Source organism: Ovis canadensis, chromosome 10 (assembly GCF_042477335.2).
Source record: "Ovis canadensis isolate MfBH-ARS-UI-01 breed Bighorn chromosome 10, ARS-UI_OviCan_v2, whole genome shotgun sequence".
NCBI classification, from domain to species: Eukaryota; Metazoa; Chordata; class Mammalia; order Artiodactyla; family Bovidae; genus Ovis; species Ovis canadensis.
Window position 1 is genome coordinate 43,262,705 of NC_091254.1, and position 17,065 is coordinate 43,279,769.

The 17,065-nt window shown below is 43.3% G+C and overlaps 1 protein-coding gene across 4 annotated transcripts in view; it reads right to left on the reverse strand.

The window, feature by feature from the left end:
* Positions 1–17,065, reverse strand: part of FRY (FRY microtubule binding protein) — a 438,786-nt gene that overhangs the window by 248,683 nt on the left and 173,038 nt on the right. The window contains exon 1 of one of the 4 annotated variants that reach the window (XM_069601591.1): positions 2,147–2,266. The exons of the other annotated variants lie outside the window; for them this stretch is intronic. Coding sequence (XP_069457692.1) covers positions 2,147–2,216 — 70 coding nt within the window. The 5' untranslated portion in view covers positions 2,217–2,266. Of the gene's footprint in view, positions 1–2,146; positions 2,267–17,065 lie in introns of those variants that run through there. 4 annotated transcript variants of the gene reach the window in all.

Sequence of the window (17,065 nt, forward strand, 5' to 3'; positions counted from 1 at the left end):
AAGGTGCATCTTCTCAGCCTTGGGGCCCTGAGCAGGCTGAGGTCCCTAAAGCTTCTATTTTTCACTCTGTCTTCCACACAGACAAATTCCTTTCTCTCTCTCTTTTCTTTTTTGGCCACTGAAAACATGTAAAACTGAGAGCTACAGTGTTGCACCAAGCTTAAAGAAGACTCAACCTTAGGTGTATTTCCTCTTCCTCTTTTAAAAGGACTGACAAACATTCTGACCTCCCCACAAAGGCACACTAGCGAAATTACCAAGTTCACTCTTGTGCAATAAAGAAATTAAGATTGAGGGCGAATGCTGTGTCTTATTCACCTCTGTAGCTCCACAGCCTGGCATGTAGTAGGTCTGGAGTAAACATTTGCTGAATGAATGAAAGAATTCAAAACTGTGTCCCAGACACTCTCAAAGTAGAAATGAACAGTCATTCTGAACCATCTCCTGATGTGAGCTCAGGGTGGGGGAACGGAGAGAGTTTAGGAAGGGGGCAGAGAATATAAGCTTTGTCTAGAATAATCTGAAAATAGACAAGCGGAGAAAGGTTTTAAAAGAAATCCCACTGGCCTCAGGGTTGTCCCAACATAATTTTCCATCTAATGGGCAATGACAGAAATTGATAGAAGAAAATAATCTGGCCTTAACCTGCTCAAAATAATGATTCAGTATCACACACGGATTTCAAACTCGCAGTAAGTCTTTCCAGATATTGGAAAACTGCATGAAGAACCTTGTATGTCCAATTCTTGTCACTAATCAAAGTGGGGAATAGACAAAGGAAGATTCATCCTTATGTGTGAAGTATTAACACAAATAATGAATCCAAGATAAATGAATTATGATTGTAACAAAGGAATGTTGTTGGGGTGACAGTATTACTCCCAAATGGCTTCCTACTTGTAGAAAAACAGCTTCAGATAAGCCCCTTGGTGTATACAGTCGTGCAAAATGACCTGGAAAAGATGGTTTCTATGGATAGCATTTAGAGATGCATATCCCTGAACACCTTCCTGCCGAAGGTACTCTGTCTCTTTTTTCAAAGCAATTAAGTCACAGGTTCTCCTGCCCCGGTTTTGTTTACATACGAGCAATCTTGTCCACAGGTCATTTGTGTAGGAGATAATTAATCACCAGCTCTTGGACCTGCAGGTAGGTTAATCAGTATGCATGGAATACAACATAAAATTTTTCTTGGAAAAAAAAATTTTTTTTAATTTCAAACAATTCAGGACCTGTAATACCAGCCAGTCTTTTAATCCAAAGCAAGTACAAAGGCTGATCCGTGAAATAGAAAAGACTTTGTTTTTAAACTGTTCAGAAAATGCAAGGCATCACTGATCACCTGAAGGCCTCATTTTAATTTAATTCCAGATCCATGATGCCTTAGAGGTTGTCTTTTTGAAAGATCTTCCTGTTAAAAGCTTTAAGTAGGTCAGAACCCTAACTTCAGAAGCCATAACATTCTGATATCCTAATAAATAATTTTACGGTCAGCAACTCACTTGTTTATGTTTCAGAAAAGCACATTATTTGGACTATGACAAACATCAGGATTTTTTTTAAATTCAAGTATTAAGTACTATTATATTAATAGTATATACTATTATAATTCTGAACACCAACCACATGGACAAGGAAGAGACCAAATAAATCTGCAAGTGCCTCTATATTCAAAAAAGATGAGCCAGGTTTTGGACCATTAAGTACTTTTTATTTCTTTAGACAATACCCTAATAAAACAATTATGAAGTACTCTGAAGCCCTGCCACACCCCTTTGACACTTCACGAAATCATTTCGATAAAACCTGAGCACATTAAACACACACCAAGCAGGAAATGCAGCCTGGAATACCCAGTCCTGCCCTCACCAAGAGTCTGAAGGGCCACCTCACTTGAAAATTTAATCAAACCACATCTATCGTAATTCCACCACAGCCTCTGCACTTCAGGAAGGCTAGTTCACTCTGACATTTTGATTTTCATAGCAGATGAAAGCAAAAAAAAAATTAAAAAGAAAGAAAGAAAGAAAAAACTTCCTGGGCTCACAAGCCTATGCTTTTCAGTTGAGGCTTTTATTGCTCAGATCTTACGCAACACCCAGCAAACAAACAAACAAACAAAAAAAGCTTATTTTCTGTTACTCACTATTACTCCAGGATTTCAGTAAATATTTGATACTGATCTCGAAGAAGCCGGAATCCTGCTGGCTGGCCATGTCGGCGGCATACAAAGAGCCTGCTCCCGGGGCTGGACCGTGAGCCGCGCGGAGCAGGTACCGGGCGTGGGAGGGATGCGCTGGTCACAGGTTCGTGATGTAAGCGGGGTCAGCGGCCGGGAGGCTGGCTCTGCGGGTCCACCTCCGGCGAGTCCTCATGAGAAGGACGCGGCGGAGCGGGAGAGGGATGCTCGGCCGCTCCTCCTCCCGGTCCAGGACTGGCTGCTTATTCGCTGGGTGCGGATCTCTAGCCCTGGGAGGCGTCTGCCAGTGCCAGCGACGCCGGCCGCCGGTCGCCCACACGCTCGGCCCGGCAGGTACGGGGCCAAGGAAGTCCCACCTGCACGGGGTGAGCGTGGTGGTGGGGGGGGGTGCCCCACGGCACCCCAGCGCGCAGGGCTGGGGATGCACGAGGAGGGATGGGCCAGGAGGGATGCGCAGGGAGGGTCCCCCTCCTCCGCCCCCGCCCCCACAGTCCGGGCCCCCGACTCAGCCGTGGGGAGAACCTCCCAGCTCCTGCGGATCCTAGCCGCCGGTCAGCCCTGCTCCGGGTGAGCTGCTCCCCGCCCCCCGCCCCCCGGGGGGTGCACCGGCTGCGCTCCCCCACCCGCGTCCGTCCCCGGAATCCACACAACTACGGCGGCCCAGTGGCACTCCTGAATCTGGTGGTGGATCTGAAAAGCGTCCTCCGTCCGCCCCTCGGCAAGTGAAGAGCTTGGTAACAACAGGATGTCGGCCGGGGCTTTTCCCTCCCCTCCTTTCTGTGCTGCTCCCTCCCAGAAATGCTGACATTTTTGAGGGGTACCCACCCCCCTACCAACGTGTGCATCCGAAGGGGACAGTACCAGCTACGTAAGCTCGTGTACAGAACGCCAGGCTCCACAATGCATCCGGCAAGCCTGGGTATTCTAAAAATCCCCAAGCCCAATAAAGCTTATTTTTTATTTGTATTAAAAAGATAAGCAAACGCGCTGTATTCCTGGCTGCACAATGGCTTTTTTCCTCCGTGAAATCTTGGTATCAGGTGTCCTGACTTCATTTAGCTTGGTTTCATGTTGTTATTTAGCTTGGCTAGGGGATTGGAGTCAATACTTTAATCTTGACGGGCGACGTTTGAGCAGGTGGGATTTGCCTAAACAATCTTATAAACCACGAATCCTACCCCCATCCCCAGTTCATTTATGATCAACATTTTGCAATGGGATTGATAAACTATGCTAATAATTATGTCACAAAAAAAGCTGAGCGCCCCTTCCCCACTCAGTCAACCCGGATTAACTGTTCATTTGACAAATGGCAGGAGAGAGTATACTTTCTCTAAGACTGAGAATTTTAAAAATTTTAACAGGAAGAAGAACCTTTATGACTGTGTCCTGAAATGCCCCAAGACACTATCAATACAATGAGCTCTCTTTTCAAACTCCTTACACAAAAGACAAGCACCCCACCAAGAATTCCAACCATTCATCAGTACTATCTTCTCTTAAAGTGTCCTCAGACTGACTTAGTTTTCACTTACATGTTTACCAGAGTTAATGAGCTAATTTCGTTTTGTCACCTGTACTTTGAATATATAGATTCTAGGTGAAACAGGACCCAAAGGATTTACCTAATTGGTTGTTACATTTGAGAACAAAAACTACCATGCCCCCCTTTCTGGTGCCTCCCCCACTGTGGATGGCAATAATGCACAGGAAAGCTTCAGTGTGTCTTGGAGTTAATAAGCACAAAGCCTCTCAAAACTCTTCGGAACTTTCTAGCTATAAGATCTAGGGCACGCTATTAACCTCACTAAACCTTAATTTCCTCATCTGTAAAGTGGGGATTATAGTGGTACTGATCTCACTGACTTGCTGGAAGGATTAAATGACATTATGAAAGTGTTCGGCATAGTGCCTTGCATAGAGTAAACAATTAAATTTTGTTACCTTGATATTTATTATGAACTCTTAGGGACTCTAGAATCAAACTTTTAAATTTAGGTTAAATACATTTTTTGTACCATTTAAGGTCTATCACTTCTGAACACCAGTAGTAACTATCTGGGGACTGTAAGTTGGAGACATTTAAAACAGCTACAATAACCAAACATGCTATTATATACTGTTACTCAAGTCAGATTTTCTTTGACTTTTAAAGAGATCTTAACTGGCTTTTAGAAGTTTTCAATCCTATTATAAACATTTTTTAGGAGTTAAAAATACTATGACTATATGACTATCATATTAAACGTATTAATTTGTTGAGAATGCCACTCATATACAGTATTTCAAGAGGAAGCTATCATAAAATTTTAAATGCTATTTAGAAAAAAAATATTTCTAATGGCATCTAGTTTTCCCTGTGAAGAATGAATCAGCAACTAACAGCCCAGTTATTGTCCATTAGAACCAGAAATCTGGTCCAGTGTAGGCTTTTTTTCTCATTCAAGTACCTTTAAAGAGAGCATATATTGTGAAAGAACAGAAAAGGCCTTTTGTTTTGTTGAAAGGCCTGAAAATCAAATAGAATGACACCTGCTGCAAGCCTGGATAAGACATTTATCCTTTTGTTTCCTCTCTCTAGGTAGGTGAGGGTGGAGTACTTACTTTAAAAATGTAGTCAGAATGGGCACCTGGACAGAGGTACTTAAAATACAAAATCTGAAGGCACCCCTGGCTTCTTATAAGACATCAGTCATCATTTAAGATGAACTAAAGCTATTTCAGCTTTTGTATCTGTAAAAAGAGGAACCCTTCTTTAAGAATCTTAGGAGAACATGAATATTTAGGAATTAGGCAGCGATGTTGGGGGCCAAGAGAAAAGCAGCAGAAATACAGGAAAAACGGGAGGCCTTAGGGAAATGGTATGAGAGAGAGAGGAGGGAGTCAGAAAGTGACCTGAGACTGTGATAACTATTAATGACACCATCTGCATTTATTGAAAATTATTAGAGTGCAGTTTCGATCCCTGGGTCAGCAAGGTCACCTGGAGAAGGGCATGGCAACCCACTCCAGTACTCTTGCCTGAAGAATCCCATGGACAGAGGAGCCTGGTGGGCTACAGTCCATGAGGTTGCAAAGAGTCAAACATAACTGAAGTGATTTAGTACGCATGCACACAATATTGCGCTGAAAGTCCCTACTTTATTATATTTAATCTTCACCCGAAGATAATTAAGTGCTATTAATAGCCCCATTTTACAGATGAGCAAATGGAGGTTTAAAGAGGCATAAAATAAGGTCAAAGGTGAAAATCATACAGCTGATAAAATTGAGGCCTGGCAAATTTTAGAGCCTGAGTCATTTATTCTAAATTATATGTATTTACTTCAATCACAAGCAAGACTAGAATCATGCTCACCAGCTTCTTTAGCAAAAGCTCAGGAAGAGATGCCAAGACCTTCGTTATCACTAAAAGGAGTGCAGCTGGCCCCCTGGCTCTCCAGGATTCCTCACTGCCTTCCTGTCCAGCTTTAGGCCAGAGGAAGTTGTTCCTTGGAGGCTGAAGCCCAATCCAAAAGCAATCTAAAGAAGAATGCCATCATTTTTCACCTTGATCTGATTCCTTGCACAGGTTGTATTCTGTCTAGGGGATGCTTGACTTGTGGTAGGCATGGGGCAAGGGAGGGTGGAAATCTAGTCTGAACTCCACTCTCCAGGCTGGTAAAGGGGTGGTAATGGGCTGTGTCCAGCCTGGGGTGGGGCTGCATCTCCCCTTTACTCAACCCACAGGTGCGTGCCCAGTTGCTCAGAACCCACATCTCCTCTGGCTCCTGCGCTGCAGGAGGATTCTTTACTGCTGAGCTACTGGGGAAGCCCCAGTCCACCAGAAGGGTGCTTTTTTGTGATCCGGATTCCTAAGGGACTGAAGGCAGCCTAGAGTGGTGCAGCAGGAATGAAGAACACAGTATATATCAAGAAGGCAGAGGTCAAGTGGTCACCTTAGGCCCCAGATTGCTGGGGAGCATTGAGATGAAGGTGGTAAAGGGTTCATGGATTATATTTTACAACCCATAGCATTTCACATCCTGCCTGGATTCTGATTATAACCAAGAAGTGCAATTGGTTTCTGTTCTAATTCATATTTAATTTTCCCTTTTCTGAGAATTTTGAGACTGAAATGTGTGGTGCTCAAAAAACTAAAAAAAGCAAAAACAAAACCAGGCAAACCATCTGGATGCTTGCCAACGTGAAGAGCCATTACCTAATGATTTGAAAGCGTCTGATTGAGTTGATTGGGTTAGCACTGGAATCCAGCCCCCTTTCCTGTGGATGGCTGCACGTGGCTACACACGTGTTACTTATTGTCACAAAGTGATGTGTACATGCATGCACAGAATGTATGAGGCAGAGGAGAAGGAAAATCACTTAATGCAAGAAAAAATTCCTTTATCAATTTTTGATCTGGAGTTTCAAATTCCAAAACAGTACTAGATATATCACATCCCTACTCTTCCACACGTTGCTTCTTTATAAGAACAATTGCAAGTCAAATTAAGCGTCGCCTGGATTGAGTTGGCAAGACAGCAGCTGAGATCAATGGAGACAACTGTGGAGAAAGGGTTTTGTTTTTCTTTAAGCAGTAGAAGTAAGAGACCTTTTAGAGACAATCTAAAGAACAAATGATCAACATAAATCACAAGCTGCTATTTTGGTCTGTGCATAATTTGGGCTGATCTATCCTATGCTAAGAAATTAGAGAAAGAAATAGGAAGTGATGCCACAGAAACACTCATCTCATAAACATGAAATGTGATAATCATTCCTTAAAAAAAAATTCAACCCCATATACAAATCTTCCCCAAAATAGATTCTACAAGTTTTGAAAACATTTACTCCATTACTCTCCAGTACAAATAATTCTTTGAAATGAATTGAAAGACATTTAAGTTTTTTTGAACACGACAGAACTTCATTAAGGCAGCTTGTTGCTACACAGATTCAGACATAAACAAGGAAAATCGTGTCTCCTAAAATTGTCTTCATTAAAAAACAGCAGCAGAACCCAGTTTTCTTCTTCACTCACCTCTCCCACAGAGGGGTTTCACATGGAACCAGGGGACGCGACAAAGGACTGGATGTGGGTCTAAGTTACAGATATCTATCTGGCGGCCTGGGTTTCCTTGTCTGTAAAATAGCCCTTATCACATGAGTTCTTTATGAGAATTAAGTGAAGGCACAGGAAGATGACAACTGTTAAGTAGCCATCTACAGCTGGCAATGAACTCAATACCCAGCACAAAATGCCCCCTTCACTCCAGAGCCAGGCTAGAGAAAGGGCCAGAGAGGGACCCTGCTCATCACAGAGGGTCCAGCCCTCTAGCCACCCACCTCTGCTGGCTACCAAAGGAAGGCTGAAGTTTTGCAAAGATAAAGAAAGCTTAAATGTGCACATACAAAAAAGTATTGTGTAGTGTTTTAGTGCTGCTAACTTCCAGTGCCCAGGGTAAAGCTGAACGGAGGTTCTGGTTAGCTTAGTGTCAGCTCAATATTTATCTAATTTACTCCTCCGGTAACCTCTCTCATGGTAGGGCCTGCATGTTTGGATATTATTAACCTAGAGCCCAACCCAAGAGACGCTGTGGTTCATATATATTTTGCAAGTATAAAGATTTGACTTCAATTTCTACAGAGTAAATATAAGGCACTTGTATTTAATATTGTTCAGACAGACGTGCATGTAAAGAGAAAATGTGGAAAGGTTACCTCCTCTGACCTTTATCACAAAGGCACTGATAACTTGCCTACTCTGCTTTCATATACCACCAGCAACCTGAAGTACCATTTACACTGAGATGCAAACAGCTCCAATATAACCAGCTTCAACAGCTAACAATGTAGGGTTATAAAATATTAAGCCCTTTGTTAAGTAAAAAATGGCACTTGCTATAAAATATTTAAATCTTCTCTGAAGAAGTGAAAAATGACATTTGCTTAGCACATCATTATTTACCAAAAATGCACAATAATATTTAGAGTAAAAAAAGTTTTATTTATATTAATCATCACTCTTCCCCAAACACTATTTGCCATCTAAATGAGAACTAAGAAAACGTTGGTTCTTCCCCATAAGCGTGATAATTTAACAAACCAAAAAGGAGCCTTCTCATAGTTACATTCAAAGTTTTGAGTATGGTAAGCTATTTCTTCCATTATTTAGTGATAAAAATTGAGTACTTTTTAGAGCTAGAACTAATATTCCCACTCATATTCCCAATTTCATGCATAAAAATAAATATGAGTTTAAGTCATAAGGGTCAGATCAACTTTTCCTCAAAGGCACCATTTATTGTATACAGTCACTGAAATCTATACAAAGCCAATGAAATTGGGAAAAAGTCAGAAGTTTTATTTTTTTATATCCATACTACTTAACATTTTATATATGCTGAAATTTTGTTCCTTCTTCTAGGTAGGGTCCCATACTTACAGTTACCTACCAACAATAGCTGAATGATTGGAAATCAGGAAATTCTTTATTGTGCTCCTAATTTTGACCTTGACACTATGACCCTGGACACGTCTCTACTGAATGAAGGATGCTGGTTCTTATCCCCAACTGCCTCACCTCTTGGGCAGGCCAGCCTTTGCTTCTCCATCTTATGGGGAGGAGCCACATCATGATGAAAGCAGGACACTGGGCAATAAATTATTTCATGTAAATCTCTGGCATTTAGTCTTTGAGTTTTTGGCAACAGATTCACCTTCTCAACTATGTTTTGATAAAGCTAGCATCAAAAATATCCAATATAGAGCACATACTGGCTTCGGAGTAGGAGAAGCTGACACAGGACCAAAAAATAATTGGGAATTAAATAAATCGATATGAAAATGATAGTGTTGTCTACTGTGAACTGAATGAGACAATATCAAAGTGATTTAATCAGGTTAGAGGAAAATGGATAAAACTATACAACTGGACACATCCTGGAAACCAGGGATACACTACAGCTGACTAGTGATAAAGAATCTGCCTGCCAGTGCAGGAGACATAAAGGACATGAGTTCAATCCCTGGGTCAGGAAGATCTCCTGGAGGAGGAAATGGCAACTCACCCCAGTATTCTTGCCTGGGAAATTCCATGGACAGAGGAGCCTGGCAGGCTAGGGTCCCAAAGAGTGGGACACAACTGAAGTGACTTGGCAGTTAACACAAAGCCAGGTTATCACCACTGAGATTAAGAAGAGTTGAATGAAGCAATTAAAAGATATACAGAATATCCCTTCATTTGGAAATAGAGCTTAAAAAACAAGAGTCTGCCTCACTGAGCATCACTGACTAAATCTTCAAAATGACCATCTGCTCCTGGGGCCATGTGGTTCAGATCCTCCGATTCCTGCCTGTAGTACACTGGGGTCTGGGCCCAACAGCGGCGAACGAGAGAAAACACCAACATTAGACAGATGCTCCTTGCACAGCCTCAGTTCAAACGTGGTAGGAAACGTAACTGTGAAGGGTTGAGTGTATTTTGGAGGATGGAGAGAGTCTCGCAAGGCATGTTTTTAGAAAGGGTGGGGAAATCACCACCCTGCTCCGACCAGACAGGCAGCGCTTTGTGTAGAAGGGTGGGGCTGTTAGAAACTGGCTGAATGATGGAAGGGAGCAGCTTAACTAACAGGCTGGTGGGGAGAGCAGATACAAATGCTTAGGAGCCAGAAGGGAGAATGATGATCTTTGCAGACGGTCAGGGAGGGTGAGGTCATTCTGAGAAGCCCAGGGAAACAAGAGGTGGGAGGTCGTGAATCTGACCCCCAGTGTTAGCTATGGAGAAACCTAAAGCCACGGTCGGCCCCTCTCCCCGTTTACCACCACTGTGAGCCACTTGTGCGTCTGAGCTAGTCCCCTCCCATCTATAAGGTACACGTGATACGCGAGCATCTGCTGTCTACACAAAGTTGTTTCATGATCTCAGAGGAGGTTCTGTAGATGAAAGGGCTTTGTATTCCCAGGGCAGCAGTGTTAAGATGCTCAGAGCTCCATCAGTTTATGGATCAGACCAACAGAAGGGTGGGAGGTCCCTCCTCACCCCTTTCCTCTTAAACACTGTCACCCTCCCAGCTACTGAACAAAGCCTGCTGGGTTTTTTACTTTAGGGACACACCAGGGTTGTCCTGCTATTTAAGTGGCCATTTCCAAACTCCAGGAATCTGCTGGTGGTTTGCCTGGGTTTTCTCCAAATGCCACTTCAGCCTCTCTGGATAAATACAGGATGAGTGGCAAATGTCTGCCTGGGACTCCACCCGACCTCAAGACTTATTTCCATCTTCTTCAATCTCCAAGGGAATATCCCCTGGATTTTCTCCTTTTCTCTTTCTTTAAATTAAAAAATATATATCACTTTGCCTATGAATTCTTATATCATCATCTTGGTATGTTACTCTCATGTATACAATTAGAATTTGTTGTTCATTACAATATTGAGTAGCAGAACAGTACAGAAGGAGGGTAAAGATTGTGGGGCTTCCGTTGGGCTTATGGGTGCGATAAGATGGTGGGCATTTCTAATAATAAGAAATGTATTAGAAAGAAGGCTGACTCTGGAATGAACGTAGCAATACTCTCCCTTTTGGCTCTCTAGGCTTCCCAGGTGATGCTCATGGTATAGAATCTGCCTGCAAATGCAGGAGCCTCAGGAGATGCAATTCAATCCCTGGGTCAGGAAGATCCATCTACTCTTAGAGATGAGGAAATGCCAATGGATGGGGATCTGACAGCTAGGACATGCTGGAGTAACAGTAATAACAATGTTGAAGGTAACAGCTGGTTATGTGAGTCGAGCCAGGATTGGAGCTCACATCTGACACAAGCCAGGTGATGTCCATATAAGCAACTTAAAATTTTCAAGTACCTACATTTATAATAAGTAAAAATAAACGGGTGAGATTCAATATATTTTATTTAACCCAACACACCCAAATATTATTCAGTGCGCAATAAAAAGTACTTGTGAAGTATTTTCTCTTTTTGCATGAAATATTTGAAATCTGTTATGTATTTTATAGTGCATCTCAGCTTGGACCAGTCACAGCAGCCCCCGTGCTTGGGAGCTGCATGTGGTACTGCCTCCCTTATTGGGAAGACAGCTCTAGGGGGTTCTGAACTATTTGGGGGGCACAAATCCCTTTGGCAAAGCCCAGTGACTCCTCCTCAGAATGTGTTTACATGAGATCAAAGACATGGGCTTATAAGGGAACTAGTTATTTTTGAACTAGTGTTTTCATTTTTTTCTGAATATACACCCAGGAGTAGAATTGCTGGATTATATGGTAGCTCTATTTTCAGTTTTTTAGGGAACCTCCATACTGGAGGTTTTTCACAGTGGCTGCACCAGTTTACATCCCCACCAGATGTGTGAAAGGGAGAATCAGTTATTTCAAAATAGCTATCAAATTATTTTAAAAATAAAATTTTAAATTATGGTATTGTATATATCCATTTCTTTAATAGCTTACTGAACACAATCAAGAGATGAGCTTAATAGTTATAGTTTTTAAATAATGAACATAAACAACACCGAAGTTGACCTAAAGTAACTGTAATGGGGTGAAACTATCTCTGATTTCAACTGGTAGTGAAGTTGAAGGTACTGCTACTACTAGGTTTATTGCCTATACTGGTAATTGAAGAAAATGGAAGATTTCAGTTAGAAGTTAATGAAAAGTAATACGGAATTTTTTTGCATCTCAGCCACAGCAGCAGCAGCCCAGCAACCCCCTCAGTCGCAGCCATGGACCCGCTTGTATCAGTCCTTCATTCCTGCTAACAGAATTTCCTCTAACCACCGGCTTCCACTGCTCCCCAAACACCAGATCTTCAGAAGAGCTCAGTTTCAGGGGATTCTTGAAGACGGTAGTGAAGTACCACTGCACCTTAGATAAGCTTCTCATGCTTTGCTCCCGACTCTCTCGATGGTACTTCTTTCTCCCTCTGCTGCCACTTGTTCTTCCTGTCACCCCACTGCACCCTGCAGTATCTTACTCTCCTACGAAATAGTCAAGCGATACATAAAGAACTGTCAGTGAAAATCACAAGCATCACATGACTTTTCCTAGAAACCACAGGTACGACACTCAGATTTATTGCTCGACTATAGAATACCATCTAATTAAAATCCTCACATTGTCAAGTACATGCCACACAACTCATCTTTGAATATGATCTAAACTGTCCATGGTCAAGAATATACTATATAAAATGTCATCTTCGTAAGTTAAATAAGCTTCTCCCCCAAGCTTGTGCATTGATAAATTAATGGATGACCTAAATTCTTTGACTATCCAAATGGAAAGGAGATAAGTTATTTTTTACACTTGGAATAGTACTCTGATCTTAACAGCTAACTTTTCTTAAGATTTCATTTTGCTTTGAGTTGTGGAACTAATTTAGTGGATTGAAACCAGCCTGTTTTTCTATTAAAATAGAACAGGAAGAACACGGAGTGCATCATGTAGTAATAAGCTGAGCACAATTTCATAAAACTTCTATTATACACACACACACATATACACATCTATAACGAAGGGTTGCTATATACAATATGTAACATATTCTCATGCATCACGGTCAAAAAAAGTTAATAAAGTCTTATACACTGCTGATGACAAAGCAAAATGGTTCAGCTGCTATGCAAAAGTTTAGGAGTTCCTCAAAAAGTTAAAAACAGAATTACCAAATGACTCAATTCCCTTCTTGGTATATATCTCAAAGAACTGAAAACGAGGACTCAAGTACACGTTCATAGAAGCCTGTTCACAATGGCCAAAGGTGGAAAGAGCCCAAATGTCCCTCAGAGGATGAAGAGATAAGCTTTTGTACATCCATACGGTGGAATATTATTCAGTCATAACAAGCGACAAAGAACTGATACATGCTACACGGATAAGCCTTGAAAGCATCACATTAAAAGAATGAAGCCAGACACAAAAGGCCACATACTGCACTGTTCTATTTAGAAAAACACCCAGAATAGGCAAATCTATCAAGACAGAATGCAGATTGACTGTTGCCAGGGATACAGAAGGGGGAATTGGGGAGAATTCCCCAGTTAAGAATCTGCTTAACACTTAAGGGGTTCTGCAGAGCAATAGAGGCAGTGGTTGCTCACCATCGTGAATACACTAAATGACACTGAATTGTCACTTTAAAATGGTTAGTTTTATGTCAGGAAATTATTTAAAAAGAAAAAAAAAAAAGTTCGAACGCCTTAGCCCTAGAAGGCTTGTCCCCAAGTCTACGTTTCCTTGTGCGTGGGGACCACTTGCGATGCTGCTACATCGCCACCTAGTGGTGAAGGAGATTCCTGCCTGGACCCAAGGACTAAAGACTCCTGACGGCCAGGGAGCCACCCTCACATCACAGCAACTCTAAGATACGATGCAAGTCAAGGACTGTCATGGGGCCTCTCTTTCATGAAGTGTCCAGACGACACAATGATAACCTCCCGCCCCCTTGAACTTTGGGCCAGGAAGGACGGTTTCCAGTCCTGGCTCTAAAACAGGTCTCAAGAAGTCACAAACATCTCTGGGATTTGTTCATCTGTCTATAAACCGGGACCAACGCTCTCTGGAGCAGGATGACCATAACGGTTCACAGAGCAGAAAGAATGCACCTATCAGGGAAATTCTCACTACGTGTTTACTCCCTTCCTTATTCTTCATCATCTCTGTAGCTACTCAGTAAGGACTTATGAACTGCAAGAGATGACTCGTATGTATCTCCAAGAAGGTACCCCTGCTTCTTGTCCTTGGAAGGAAGGTGAAGACTTGGGTGCTTGGAGCAGAGAGGGATCTGAAGAGTGTGAGCACAGGACACAGAGAGGAAGCTAAACGAAGACCAAGCCCCGAGGAGAAAGCAGCGAGGCCATGGGAAGAGGGAAGGGAGGGAAAGGTCTAGTGGACTTTCTAGTTCACACTGTAAGTGTTGCTTCAAAGCTCCTAATCACGGGGAGGCAGGAGCCAGGTAATCTGGAGAGGGAGGAGCCAACAACTACACAAGGCAAAGTATGTGAGTATTTTCACAAGTGGGCTTGCATCAGAGTCCAGCTTCAAAACGTGTTCTATAAAAGTGGGTGGAAGGCAGACTGAACTGTGAGACGTAGTTACACAAAACAACCAGAAAAGACACAAAATTGTGTGCTTTTCAGATTAGCAGGTGAAAGGGTGTATGCAACTTCAAGGGTAAAAACAGTCAGAACACAGAGTGGGGGGCATCATGAAATTAACTGGATGCAAAACGGGAGAAAAATCACCCGAGCAAATGCAGCGCTCCCATGGCAGAATACTCTGGATTTGTAAGGAAATTACACCAAGTGGTGCAATATGGCATTAAACCCCAGGAAACAAAATCACAACAGCCTTCCTAATATATTCGATACGTCTGAGAACGCTGACCCCATGGGTGGGGCAGACGGTGAGCAGACAGGAGCCCTGCCAGCAGGCGCAGGGAGCTAGGCAGCCCCATCAGAGCTGAGGAGCATGGGGGGAACAGGGCTCCCATCTCTGCCTTTCTCTGCAGCTGTCAGGGTTTGCCTTTTCCCCTCCTGCCAGCTCAGGGAGGACTTTGCCTCCCAGGTGGCATCAATGCGGAAGGTCCTCATTTTTCTGCCACTGAATTCCCTAAGCCACCATCCCACATCTCGGGCTAGATGGAGGAGATGCCTCATCTGACCCCATCTCTGCCCCTTGCTGGGGCCCCATGCCCTCAGTATCCTGTATCTTAACCTTTCTCTTTCTGTGAGATCTTTCCAGTCTTTTTAAAATTGCTGGAGACAGAAAAAGATGGCGGAGGAATAGGACGGGAAGATCACGTTCTCCCTCACAAATTCCTCAAAAGAACATTTCAACGCCGAGCAAACTCCACAAAACAACTTCTGTAGGCTGGCAGAGGACATCAGGCAACCAGAAAAGCAGACCATTGTCTTCAAAAACAGGTAGGAAAAAATATAAAAGACGAAAAAGGAGACAAAGGAGGTGGGGAGGGAGCTCCGTCCCGGGAAGGGAATTTTAAGAAGAGAGGTTTCCAAACACCAGGAAACACTCTCCCTGCCGAGTCTGTGGCGAGCCTTGGAAACACAGAGGGCAACATAACAGGAAGGAAAAATAGATAAATAATTAAAACCAAGAGATTACAAGCCCACCAGTAACTCCCCCAGCGGAAAAGCAGCACAGACGCCTGCATCCGCCATTGGGAAGTGGGGGCAGGGCAGGGACGCGCGGGAGGCGCGGGCTGCAGAGCTTTGTAAGAATCGGGCAGGAACGCCCCACGCGCAACCAGAACGATCTAACTTGGGCTAGCAAACCAGACTGTGGGATAGCTACCACGCGAAAAGCTCGAACATAAGACACCGCCAGGACTGAGCACAGAACAAAGGACGGAGCGGAAAAAGCCGGCTGCAGACCATTCCCCGCCGGGGACAGGCAGCCAGAGCCGTAAGGACTGGAAAGGGGCAATTGCAGACCCGGAGAGACTTTACTTACCTAACTGCAAGCAGGCTCCTTTGCTAAGACTTCTGGGGGTGCTGGACAGTCACAGTCTGCCTCACGGGGTGCGCCAGCGGTCCACCCAGAGAGCTGAGCGGTAGCGGCGGAAAAGGTGACAAGCCCCGGCGATCGCGCTCGCCAAACTCCTGAGCTACTCGGACCTGGGAAGGGCACAAAGCGCAGTCCCAGCCGCATTTGTGCCTCTGAGGGCTGCCTGAGGGCCGAACCTGAGCGGCTTGGACCGGGGAAGTGCACGCAGCCTAGGGCCGGCCCCAGACGGTTCCCGGCTGAGCATCGTAGAGCCGGAGCGGTTTGTGTGCCGCGAGAAAGGACAGGTCAAGCGGGGCAGAGATACTGTGTACACACGACAGTGCTATTTGTTTGCAGCATCCCCCCTCCCCACAGCGCGACTGAACTAGTGAGCCTAAAAACCAGCAAACAGAAGAAGTTAAACAGAGGGAACCACCTTGGAAGTGAGCCCACACGGCCCATAACATCAGAGAAGAGCCAGATATATTTTTAATTTTTTAATATTTTTAAAATCATTCTTTTTTTTTTTGCCTTTTGCTTTTTTTTTTCTTTTTTTTCCGAGCTTTTTTTTAATTGTTAAGTCTTCTATTTCTCCTCTAATTTTTATTTCTATAACCTAGTATTACTATTTTTTTAAAAAAAAAGACTTTTTTTTTTTTTTTAAGGCAAACACCATATATACTCTTTGGATGGTTGTTGGTGTTTTGTTTTGTTTTTTTTTGTTTGTTTGTTTTTTAATAATTCTTTTTTTTTCTTTCTTCCTTTTTCCTTCTGCTTTTCCTTAATATTGTATCTTTGAAAATCCAACCTCTACTCCAGATTTTTAATCTTTGTTGTCAATTTTGTACATTTAAAAACCCAAACTTCACTACCCAAGTTTACCTGAGAGCGAGATTACTGACTTGTCCACTCTCTCCTCCTCTGGCCTCTCCTCTTTCTCCACCAGGTGGCCTCTGTCTCTTTTCTCCCCCATCTCTTCTCTATCCAACTCTGTGAATCTCTGTGTGTTCCAGACAGTAGAGAACACCTAAGGAACTGGTTACTGGCAGGATTTGTCTCTCTCCTACTCATTCCTCTCTCTTATCCTCCTGGTCACCTCTGTCTACTTCCTCCCTCTCCTCTTCCCCGTATAACTCTGTAAATACCTCTGAGTGGTCCAGACTATAGAGCGCACATAAGGAAGTGACTACTGGCTAGCCTGCTCTCTCCTCTCTTGATCTCACCGCATCTCATTCCAGTTACCTCTAACTACCCCCTCCATCTTCTCTTCTCCTTGTAACTCAGTGAACCTCTCTGAGTGTCCCTCAAGGTGGAGAAACTTTTCATCTTTAACCTAGATGTTTTATCATCGGTGCTGTAT